The sequence below is a fragment of the Neovison vison genome, chromosome 7 (genome assembly GCF_020171115.1).
Source record: "Neovison vison isolate M4711 chromosome 7, ASM_NN_V1, whole genome shotgun sequence".
Lineage (NCBI taxonomy): Eukaryota > Metazoa > Chordata > Mammalia > Carnivora > Mustelidae > Neogale > Neogale vison.
Genome location: NC_058097.1, coordinates 196534431 through 196546943, shown reverse-complemented (window position 1 = coordinate 196546943; position 12513 = coordinate 196534431). Strand labels below are relative to the sequence as shown.

The 12513-nt window shown below is 39.0% G+C and overlaps 1 protein-coding gene across 1 annotated transcript; it reads right to left on the bottom strand.

The window, feature by feature from the left end:
• Nucleotides 1-12026, bottom strand: LOC122913685 (membrane-spanning 4-domains subfamily A member 12-like). Its single transcript, XM_044260332.1, has 6 exons — nt 11763-12026; nt 8124-8261; nt 7463-7519; nt 5809-5925; nt 291-401; nt 1-102 (listed from the first exon to the last, which is right to left on the bottom strand). Exons 1-6 carry the CDS (start codon nt 12024-12026, stop codon nt 1-3), a joined length of 789 nt encoding a protein of 262 aa, XP_044116267.1.
• Nucleotides 12027-12513: the final 487 nt, after the last annotated feature.

Sequence of the window (12513 nt, the reverse complement as noted above, 5' to 3'; positions counted from 1 at the left end):
TTAAGTGGCATGAGTGAGGTGGCCATCATTTCTGGGAGGAGCTGAGAAAACCCCTTGTTCCAGGGGACTGACTGTATACACGTTGGGAATAACCAGGACAGGCTGGAATGAACAAAACAAGCAGTATTATTACTACAATCCTATTTCGTCCCGTGTCCCACCCCGTCCCCACCCCATGACTCAAAGACAAAGTGCGCTCTTGTTAACCCGCAGTGGGACTTGGCTGACACTTGTCTGTATTTCCCCAGCACATACTCAAGAGTACTTTACAGAGAAGAGGCCCGGCTCACCCTGTTGGTTTTGGTGATTGCTCGTTTGGCAAAATAGGCTGTAGTGCAATTTGTGCAGAATTCCAAGAGAGAGAAGATAATCAGCATGGCTGCAATTCCTTTCCCAGAAAGCTGTAATCAGGGAAAAACATACCAAAATTTTGACTAATCAAGAAGTCTTCACACAAGCTTCACAAAGTTTTTGACTAATCAAATGTGCCATTCTCCTGCTCAACTTACTCCATGATTGTTTTTCTATTATCATCAAATGCTTATTTCAGGGGAATGTGAATTAATTTTGAATTTTCTTTAAAATGCCAGAAGAATTTTTCTCCACCAGACTATTTAAAAACATTATAAAGGAAGTACACTTTTTTCCTTTGTGATGGCTTTCTTGTTTTGATAAAAATGTTACCTACTTTTAGGTAGGTACTTTTACCTTACTTTTATTTAAAAAAATCAAGCTATATAGAAAACAGTCTTCTCTAGGGGCACCTGGGTGGCTCAGTGGGTTACAGCCTTTGACTTTGGCTCAGGTCATGATCCCAGGGTCCTGGGATGGAGCCTGCTTCCTCCTTTCCCTCTCTCTCTCTCTCTCTGCCTGCCTCTCTGCCTACTTATGATCTCTGTCTGTCAAATAAATAAAATCTTTAAAAAAAAGTTATCCCTAATGTCATTGCCTAGAAATAAACAAAATTGAAATTTGTTGTCTATTATTCCCGGTCTCTATGTAGAGGCCGAAAGGCAGTTAGAGAAATGGATGCATGGTGATGGCAAGAGAGGAAGCAGAACGAGAGAGGGGATGAGAGAAAGCAAGAGATAGAAACATTGTTCTTGAAGAATGGAATGGTTTTGTACTTGCTATTTTGGAGTAAAAGTATTACTTGATCTTTGAAAGAATAGAAGTAGGTAAATTAAGTCTGCCAGAGTTAAAAGTTTAGGAATCCATGAAGAAGCTGAAGTAATTTTAAACCAAGTTTCCATTTTAGGCAGTATGAAGTGATTGCTATGAAAAATGAGGCAAGTGGCACTCTGATTTGACATCTCTCTTTTCTTCCTTCTCTTTACATCCCAATTTTTGTGGTTTTTGGTGGAGGGTGCTGGGTGAACATTAAAAGCTTTATATTCACTTCTATAGCTGTTATTTCTCCAGTTGTTCAGTCTTACAGTCTTAGATGAATATTTAAATGGTCTTGTGTTCTCTTATCTCTTTACGTAGTTTCTCCCTGCCTTTCTTTTTTTTTTTTTTAAAGATTTTATTTATTTATTTGACAGAGAGAGATCACAAGTAGGCAGAGAGGCAGGCAGAGAGAGAGAGAGGAGGAAGCAGGCTCCCCGCTGAGCAGAGAGCCCAATGCGGGACTCGATCCCAGGATCCTGAGATCATGACCCGAGCCGAAGGCAGCGGCTCAACCCACTGAGCCACCCAGGCGCCCCGCCTTTCTGAACCTTGATTTAATTTACCCCCTATGTGGTGTAATATTCTTTTTTTTTTTTTAAGCACCAGTGCGTTATCCTTGTTTACTGAGAGTATCTTGTTTTTGCTTATATGCTTGTACAAGAATTTTAAAGGTTTATATCCAGGATCTATAAAGAACTCCTCAAACTCAACACACACAAAAGAGACAATCATATCAAAAATGTGCAGAAGATATGAACAGACACTTCTTCAATGAAGACATACAAATGGCTATCAGACACATGAAAAAATGTTCATCATCACTAGCCATCAGGGAGATTCAAATTAAAACCACATTGAGATACCACCTTACACCACTTAGAATGGCCAAAATTAGCAAGACAGGAAACAACAAGTGTTGGAGGGGATGTAGAGAAAGGGGAACTCCCTTACACTGTTGGTGGGAATGCAAGTTGGTGCAGCCACTTTGGAGAACAGTGTGGAGATTCCTCAAGAAATTAAAAATAGAGCTTCCCTATGACCCTGCAATTTCACTACTGGGTATTTACGCCAAAGATACAGATGTCGTGAAAAGAAGGGCCATCTCTACCCCAATGTTTATAGCAGCAATGGCCACCGTCACCAAACTGTGGAAAGAACCAAGATGCCCTTCAACAGACGAATGGATAAGGAAGATGTGGTCCATATACACTATGGAGTATGATGCCATCCATCAGAAAGGATGAATACCCAACTTTTGTAGCAACATGGATGGGACTGGAAGAGATTATGCTGAGTGAAATAAGTCAATCAGAGAGAGTCAATTATCATATGGTTTCACTTATTTGTGGAGCATAACAAATAGCATGGAGGACAAGGGGAGATGGAGAGGAGAAGGGAGTTGAGGGAAATTGGAAGGGGAGGTGAACCATGAGAGACTATGGACTCTGAAAAACAATCTGAGGGTTTTGAAGGGGTGGGGGGTGGGAGGTTGGGGGAACCAGGTAGTGGGTATTGGAGAGGGCACAGATTGCATGGAGCATTGGGTGTTGTGCAAAAACAATGAATACTGTTATGCTGAAAATAAACAAAACAAAACAAAACAAAACAAAAAACCAAATACAAACTATAAGAAGGACATTACTTTTAATCTGCTAGAGGATGAAAAAGAATGTTGGTAATACAGTAGACATTAACAATTTTATTTAATTCCAAAATAGGTTAGAAAATATATTTGGTAATTCCCTTGCTCAATTTCTCTAATGTTAACTCTTTCTAGAAGGTAATAAACACTCAATAAATGTTAGTGTTTGTTAAAAAAAAAAAAAGAATTTTATTGGATGTGTTATTCTTGAGTCACGGTTTCTGTTCATCAAAATTTTATGACATTGCTTCATTATTTTCCCCCATTGAATGTTGCTGTGGTAGGGACTGAATCGTACTGATTTTTTTTTCCAGCTCATAGGTATTGGATTTTTCTCCCTAAAATCTTAAAGAACCCTTTGTTGTACTTTCTATCGTAACAAGGGTCTATATCTATACCTATGTCATTTATCTCCATTATTTTACATGTCTTTCTCCCAGTGTAGGTTATTCTCCTTTGATGTAAAAGTTCAGTTATTCTCTTATTTCAGGATATTTTCAGTATTGCTGAAATAATACTGAAAATTACTGGAATAATACTGAAAAAGTATACATTTTTTCTGTACCATTTGTTGGATTCTCTGACTCAGGGAAACCACTTATTATGTTGGATGAAACTTGCCTGTCTTCCATATTTATCATTTTCTCTCTAGTTATTTAATATATTTGTCATTTTTTTCTGTGAAGACTGTAACTACAGTTTTTCTCTCTACCATTTTTTACCTGAGTCCATTCTATCTCTTGCTGTGTGTGATTTCTTTACTAGACCTGTAACAGTGGTTTGAAGTACTCAGTTGATTTCTATAATACTGCAGTGTTCTTTTATTTCCTTCTGTCATTTTGTTTTCTTATTAATGATTTTCAATAGTATAAAATGCTCATGGGGAGTCTTCTATAGATAATTGGATAATATTTCTTCCATTTTTTTTAAATCTGTACCACTGACATGCTATGATATAACATGGTTTGTCCTGCTACTTGGAATTTCCTTTTGTTGTCTCTGTGTTAAATTGAAAAATGTGTACCTAGAATTGAATTGAATACCAGTTCCTGAAACCCAAGTGCTATGTCTGGGACATGTGGTAATCACAGACTAGAGTCACTGTTTCATTGGACAGGAATTTGAGCTAAAATTTGAGGGTGTGGCTTTCCAGATAGGTAAGGAATCTAACCATGATAATGAGGAAACTCAGTGTATTCCTGATTTATGTGATTCACATTCCCATCAAACCAGGGCACATCTTGTGAGGAAGAAGGAAGGCATATGTGTTTGCATCCATTTTATCACCTGACTTGTCTTTTATTCCAATTAGCTGAATTGTAGCTTTTTCTCAGAATAAACAATAGGCATCTGAGTGTTTCTGCTGACCCATGGGAATCTTAAGTCTTCTTTCCTTTTTTCTTCCTTTTATCCTTTCCTTTCTTCCTTTAGTCACTCTAAGGTATTTGGATAGTTTCCCTACCATTTTTTTTTTCAATTTTCTCATTCTTTAAGTGAAAACTATATACAGGCTTTACTTTTGTTTGGATATGGTATAGGCAAGTTTTCCTTAATTGTGTTTCTACTTAACTACATTGATTTTGTCTTTCTTGCTTCCAGTTTCAATTTCAGAGGCAGATACTGTTTTATGTTCATTTTACTGAATGCTAACCATGCAGTGAGATGACTTAGCTGGCACTGAGCACAATTCTTGCTATTGGATGTAGACTTCACTTTCTCTTTTTTTTGAGAAATGTCTATACTGAGACCTGCTACAAGACCAGAGGTCTATTCTGTTCCTATGGATTTCTGCTAATTTCTCCACATTATCAAGGGGTACTGAAAGATGTTAATTCTGGTGCTCTGCTTTTCTTGAGGTCCTGGGGTGCTACACAAGGGCTTTTGCCATTCAAGATTTGCTTTATACTTTCTTTCTTTTTTGTTTTTTTAAAGATTTTATTTATTAGAGAGTGAGTGAGTGCATGAGCAGAGGGAGGGGAGAGGAAGAGGGACAAGCAGACTCCCAGTCGGGTGGTGAGCTGGATGCAGAGCTCAGTCCTAGGATCCTGAGATCATGAACTAAGCCAAAGTCAGTCGCTTAACTAAGCCACCCAGATGCCCCTGCTTTATGCTTTCTTAGAACTGGCTGCTTTCCACCTAAGTCTTCTTAGCTCTAGTTTGGAGAACCTTAGTGAGACTTGTCCGTATTTTTTGGTGTCCTGCTTTTCTTAGGTTTGTTTCTGGGGAATGGAAGACAGGATTAGGCAATATACTTTCTTCTACCACCTCGAGACACAGCAGACTCATTTGGTATTTTACTTGGATGCTAATTTAAGAGGTAGTTTTTGAGTAATTTTTGTTTCTTGGTTTGGTATTATAGAGGATAAATTTTGTGTTCTTGCTTCTTTCCTTCTTACCAAGAAGTTGCCTCATATTCTTGCCCTCTTATAAGTGCTTCTGTACACTTACTCCACTCTTGGGGTAATTGTCAGAGTCTATGCTTTGTCTAATGTGATTATGAATGGACAGTTCTGTCTTGAGAACATTCAGAGGCATGTGTTTCATTTTGAAGTTGCTTCATTCTTTGAGTTTCTCTAATGAAAGTGAAATGTCCTTATTGTGGCCAGTTGCCCCTCATTCCATACTTACTCTAAAATAAAACTATGCAATAACTTGACTATCTTATTTACATAGAGTTTTAAATTTTTGGAAAATTCTATCTGGGTATCTCTAAGTGTCCTTAGGTGTTGTCCCATTGTTCACGTGATTAACAGTAAGACCAATAAAGGATGTCCTTTCTGCCCTAGTTTGTCTGTAGAGATAGCTCTCCCACTTTTTCTGCAGTCCTAGAGATCACATGATCAGAAATAGGGCTGGAATAGAAAAAGGGATTTTCTACTATAGGGCTACTGTATAGGATTTTCTGTATAGGGCTACTATATAGTCATGAGAGGTGAAAATAATGGACCCTCTGTGTGAGTGTAGGGGAGGCACATGGTAGATCATGGGATACTTACAACTGCCCAATAGTCTTGGTTGGGTAGGCCATTGATGCTCACATCCACCAGCAGCAGAATCACTCCAATGAAGGCAAAGAAAGTACTGACAATGTTCATTCCTAAGCTGCTTTTGATCTAATGGAAATGACAGGAAAAATAAATCATATAGGAGAAAAAATGGAATAAGTAAGAAACAGTTAATGTAATGGTTCTTAATCTTTGAAATCTTGAAACAATTTTTGAAGTGGAAATGACTTTTCTTCCCCTGCCTTTCTGAGTTTTCATGAAAACTACTCTGTATGCAGCCTAAATGTAGTGTACTTCTGAAATCTGTAGAAAAATGTAAATAATACAAAGCAGAAGCTCATCTGTTGGGGTTGCCTAAAAGCCTCACACACAATGACAATTTTTTCCCCTTCAAAGTAATAAAACAACAAATAAACCATTAATGAGCATTTTTCTGTGACAGGCGCTGTGTTTAAATCATTTAAATACAGTATCTCATGAAGCTCTTACAACGACCATATGATGTAATACTACGTAGCATCCAGTTTTATAGATGGAAAAGTATGTATGCAAAAACATCTTTGCTGATAAAATTAGAAATTGATGAAAACCCTGAAGTCTTTCTAGGGACTAGATTAAAAAATCCAGATTTAGAATGAGAAACTCATTAGGGTTTTGTGGGTAGAAGTGTAGGGTAGAGTACAAAAATGTCCTATTTCTACAAGAAGATTTTGACATGTTCTGTGCTGGGACAACATCAGAAAGATCCGTAAATTGTCCAGAGAAAGGATGGTCTACTTTTTTTTTTTTTTTTAATTTACAACAGAAGTGGTTAATTGGGATTAGGCTGATTTAGTTTAGTTTAGCCTGGTCTTTAATCTCTAGTCTAATGTTTAGTGTCTAGTTTAGTGTCTGTTCTAGCCTCTAGTCTAGTCTCTGGTATCTAGGAGAACATGAACAGCGTGATTCTGTGTTCCCATTTTTCCATTCTTTCCTCTTGTGCTGGAGTAAATATAATCTTGAAGCCACCTCTGCTCTAGTTGTCACTATTTCTTGGCAGATCATTTTCTTTCTCCTGTTTCAGAAGTAGACCAGGAAATTGCAAAAGTTGGAGAGCTGTGACCAAGAGAATTGAGAGACCTGTCTCAGTGATTATTTTTATAAACTCTTTTTGTGTACCCAGTTGGCGCTTTTAGTGATGATTTAACATACTGTAAAACAAAAGTCAAATCTGAGTAAAAATAGGAGATATGTGCAAATAAAAAATAAAAATACAAACCAAGGCAGAACTGAGAAATGGCAAATGAATAATAGAGTCTTTGATAGTGAAGTGGCTGGTGGGTATTTCCTGGCTCTTATATTCTGCTTTGGGCTTCCCCTAATTTAGTGTGACCCAACTGAGCCAGGTAGCCTTTAGGGTAAAGCTCAACAACCTTATCTATACCACTTCTCACTTTTGTGATTGAAGAATCAGAAGGGGCATTTCTGAGGGGCAAATTTTGTGGACCATGCTGAGGCACACATACCATGGAGGCAATCAGTAGAAATAATTTTGGGAAAAAGTGCTCCCCTTTGCATTTTCTGAATCCACTTTCTCAATTTTCCTCTCCAAATCAATTAAATGAATCTTCAGAAGAGTTTAATAAGTAGAAACATTCTGACTTACCAGACTAGGAGAAAGCTTCTTGGACGCCAGTATAGAGAGAGTACCCGTAGTAATGAACTGTAGAAACAGACACATTTATTTATGAAAGATGGGTTCTTCAGTCCTGGGAGCTTCTCTCTTTGTAGGAAAGACTGGTCTATTTATATTCATCTAGTTTACCTATCAAAAATTCCTCTCATACTACTCCATTTTTCTGGAGAAATCTTCAGAAATTGTGTCAATTTGACTTCTCCCTTTTTTTCTCCCCTTAGTTTCTTACATGTAAGGAGCTCACTGTTTTGTGAGCTTACCTTGTGCTGATGGTCTGTGAACTCATAGCTCAATCTCTTGTCATTATCACTTGCATAGTTTTAATCATGCTCCCCATCACCTCCTTTTGCCTCTCTCTACCCAATGCATACATTTCCATCTTAAATGTAATCACGAACTAAAAATTTGGCTTCTTGGTTACTGGATCAGAGTAAACTTGAGGGTATGAGTTTAAGCTGCAGGTTAAAATGGAGAACAGAAGCTCTCCCTTATTTATACCCAACCAGAGCTGTTATTTCTCAATTTTTCAGCTGATCAGATATGAGGCTGATGAGAAAATGAGTTGTGCATAGGCTAGGGGTAGCTGTTCTCAATAAACTGAGATGGATAAGTGTTGTAGCAGCTTACTCACAGAGATGCCACCCCAGAATGGATATCCACTAATAAGAGCAAGGGAAGCAAATCCCCAAACTGATCCATAAATGGTGTACATGAAGCCCAAGATAGTTCCGAAACCAATGTGCATCAATCCAATCATGATCTGGATTGCCTGAAAAAAGAAAACAGGCATTTTAAAGTTGCTTCTTCGTTTACAGTCACTAATGAGACACATTACTGACATTGCTGCTGCTGCTTATTTATTGTACCCTCTGTCAAGATCCACGAATGTCCTTTAGGCATACATACCTTTACAGCAGGAGGTGAGCCATGAAGATTTTGGCATACACTGGCACAGGGCCTTCCTCGTGGGCCTCAACTGAGGTGTTTGGGTGGCTTGTAAGGGTGGCCAAGGAGAACTCATCAGAAGGTGCTACTGATTAAGCATGCATTGGTGTCCCCGAAGAGCCTCTAAAAGACTCTCTGGAAAAAATGCTTTAACTGTGACTTTGATGGCTATTTCAGATGGACCTGTTCTCTGCTTGGGAGATCCCAGTTATGGGGATGATATCATGAAGGAAGTCACAAGGGATTTACGGGGCATTAACTACATGTTTGAGAGTAGTCTCAACACTTCACATTTATTATTTCATGTAATCCTCCCAGCAGCTAGATAGAGACACAGAGATGCCTGTTTCTGTCTTCTCAGGCTGCTACAAGAAAGTACTGTGCTACCCTCTGGGTAGCTTAAAAACAATAGAAATGTTTTGCTACAGTTCCAGAGGCTGGGAGGTTCTAAGTTCAAAGTACCAGCATGGTTGCCTTTTAGTGAGGGCCCTCCCCCTGGCTCCTAATGGTGCCTCCTCACTGTGTCCTCACATAGTGGAGAAGGGCTCACCATCTCCCAGGAGCCTTTTTCATACGCCCATTCCTGAGAGCTCCACCTTCTTCTAGTAAGTACCTCCTCAAGGCCCATGTCCTAATACTATCATTGTTAGGGTTAGGATTTCAACATAGGAGTTTTGGGAGGTCATTCAGAGCATAGCAGTGTCCATATGGTTACTGAGAGGCAGCAAATTGGTTCCAGAACCCATGCCTTTTAACTATTAAATACGGCTTTCCCTCGGGCTCAGCTCCAGCTCTTCTGTGAAGTTGTCTTGAGTATATTAGTCAATTTCAACTATCTTTTCTATTTCTAAATTTCTGTTTTATCTTATGTAAATTAGACATCTTATTACTTGGTTTTGTAAGAATTTTTATTGTTCTTTTTTTCAATTGCAGGCATGTAAATATTTTCTTATTGGCCAAGACATATTCTCAAAGATGAGATATATTTTGTACCTCTTAGGGCACCTTATTTCATCCTGAATAAACATATTTGTGTAAAATAAGTGCTTCTAGTTTGGGCCAGAAGCTAACTGTAGGTTTACCATTGGTTTCTTCCCAAGCTTACATCTTATCTGTCCAAGAAGACTGCAAATACAAACATTGCTATATTTATTTCTTTAATAACTTGCTACTGAATACAGTTATTAAGTTGAAACAGTTGGAAAAAATCACAGCTTCCTAAATAATGCTAAGAGATTAATATTTTCTTTGAGTAATGAATTTCTTTGAGAATAATAAAAACTATGAATCTTCTTGAAAAATTCTTGTCACACATTCATACAGACACACAAAATCTTGTTACACATCCATACATACACACACAATACTGTTGCACAGGACTTCAGAGGTGTCACAGGCTAAAGCCAGTCATGGATCTCAGTTGAAGAACTCCTGAGTTAGGCATTATAATCGGTTGTTACAGACTCTTCCTTAGAGCAGCAATTGAGTCATCTGGCCAAAGACTTCTTATTCTCATCCTTGCCTTCATCTTGATGGCAGTCAGATACTGGATTAGTATTGGCTTACTTTTCTCCTAGTATAACACTGGCTATACCATTTACTTACCAAACTTGCCTGCAGGCCAGACAGTAATTTGGACTTTTGGCCACTGAACAACTTTGAGTTCTGAATCAATTAAGGCAGATGCTCCCCATCCTACCACCTAAAGTCCCTGCATTGTTGTGGTGACTGGGAGCTACTAATAGCATAAGTGTACAATCTTTAGAGAGAAGTATTCTGCCAGCTGGAACTTTTAAAAATAAAACAGCATCTGTCACTTTAAAGTGCTGTTCTTGAGTACCTCTTCATTGCCAGGCAGAATGCTCCAGTGTTAGAGTACAAGCCAGGACTTCTGTCTTCCAGACTCACAAGGTCTGGCCTCCACCCTTCCTCTGCTCTCCACGAGGCTACAACCTCCCTCCATCATACTGTTCTACTTTACTGGCCTCCTCCCTGTTCATCAAACACAGCACCCACATTTTCCTCTAATGATCCTCCCAACTTTGCCTGGAAGCTTTTGTCCTGGTATCTGCGTCACTTGCTCTTCCCTTCATGTCTTTGCTCAAATGTCATCTTCTAAGGAAAGCCTCCTCTGATCAACTTGAAATTGCTACCCATACCCTTCACTGCCTGGTACTAACCAGCCCTTTTACACTTTATTCTGTTCACATCATTTATCACCTTCTAACACATTGTATACTTTAGTTCTGTTTTATGTGTATAGTCTGAGCCTACGATTCTGATCTAGATGAGGGCAGTGATCGTGCCTGTTTTGTTCTCTGTAGTATTCCTAACACCTGTGTGGGGTTGGCTTTGTGGGGTCCCAGTTTGTCCCTTTGCTCAGTGGGAGCAGGGGATTTTCTTTCTCTGCCAGGAGGAGAATCAAAGCCACCCCCCAGCCTAGATCTGTCTGTTAGAGAGTGCAATGCTTATTTTTACTTTTCTAAAGTGGTAAAACCTGAAATAGTAGTAAGTAAGTACTTAGTAGTACTAAGATGACTGGATGAGTTTCTGGTACATAAGGGGCACTCAGTATAACCTACTGAATGCTCTAGCAGAGAAGTTAGAACTGCACACAGGAGAGACAGTACTGTGGAGTGGAATTGTTAGTGGCATGAGTGGTGTATCTGGAAAGCACAGTAAAAACTAACAGTTCTCTCTGTGCAGGTGGAATCTTCATTTACAAGTAGGGCATGTCTTACTTACATAAACAAGATTATGAGTGTTTGAAGTGCCCTTTGTTGAAGTAGCATGGCAGTTAAGTCATAACATCTGCACAGGCCCTGGGTGAAAGGCACAGCAGATGGAATGGCTGTGAATTCTTCCCCACCCAGTTCCCCCAGACTGCCCATTTATAGTTGCTTCTGTTTTGAAGGCAGCTATCAGTGTACATTTTAATGTGAATTCACCTGTATACACAAATACCAGGCTTACAACTAATCTGAGACAGGATCGAGGGTGCCCAAAGTGTCCTTTGCAGAAGTGAGATCAAGTTAGAAGTAGCGGTGTTTCCATAATGTCAGTGTTACTGAATCATCCTGCTAGGAAGAGTACTTTGTCACCTGTTAGAGTCTTGCTTGAATCTAAAATAAATTGAATTCAGGGTAAAGTCTATATGCAGATGAATTATTTCTGCCTTAAAGGGACACAGTTTCCATTAACGTTCAGAACTTTTTAATGAATGGATGTAGGTCATGAGATCATAAACTTTTCTCCACCTATTACTTATAGGTACAATATAACCTTACAAATGCAAAATTAAGATTCTCATTGTAAGTAGACTTACCCCTAATATCTTTGCTTCTTCTCTAAAGTTTGTGATTGCTGTTGCTATAGCTGGGTTTACCACCTGTGTATTTCCTTGACCTTGATGACTGTTGGTGATGATTCCTGGAGACCCGAGGAAGGGAGGCTGGCCACTCTGAGCTTGGTTTCCAAGGTGTATGAAACCCACAGGTTGTTGAAAGCCAGGAGCCATGGTGCTGTTTGGCGGGTAAGGATTGAGTACGGTTTCATACATTCGGGGCTGGGTTGTTGCCTGGGATGACATCACTGTGTCCTAAGTACTACAAAAATATAACAAACTGATTAATTTACCCACAAAAAAAGTTAAAGAAAATCTTGTCAAATGTCAAATACTATGTAAATACTATAGAGCAAGTGAGCAAATAATAGGCAATGACGACCAACGTAAACATGAACCTCTTTAGACTTTGGAATCTGTATACCCTGTAGTTCAAAGGAAGTGAAGGAGGGGAAGACAGGAGTGACTTTATTTTCCAGTTCCTATTTGATTTGGTAAAGTATTTATATATATTCTTCCCTGAGTTTATTGCATCTGAAGGACAACAGAGGGAGGGAAGAGATGGTGGTAGGCAGAATAATGCATCTTCCTTCCCCCGGAAATGTCCACATTCTAACTGAGGAAGCCATGAGTGTGTTTGGTTTCATGACAAAGGGGATTTAAAGTTGCAAATGATATAGGTATGACAGTCAGCTAACCTTAAAACAGGAAGATTTCCTGGGTTATTTGGGTG

Bases quoted from the DNA above. Each gene is read 5' to 3' on its own strand.
- LOC122913685 (XM_044260332.1), bottom strand. From the start codon at position 12,026: ATGTCATCCCAGGCAACAACCCAGCCCCGAATGTATGAAACCGTACTC. The intron at 8,262-11,762 runs GTAAGTCTACTT...TTCTTTTTTCAG, and splicing joins AAGAAGCAAAGATATTAGGG to GCAATCCAGATCATGATTGG. The intron at 402-5,808 runs GTAAGTATCCCA...CCCTGATTACAG, and splicing joins ACCAAGACTATTGGGCAGTT to CTTTCTGGGAAAGGAATTGC.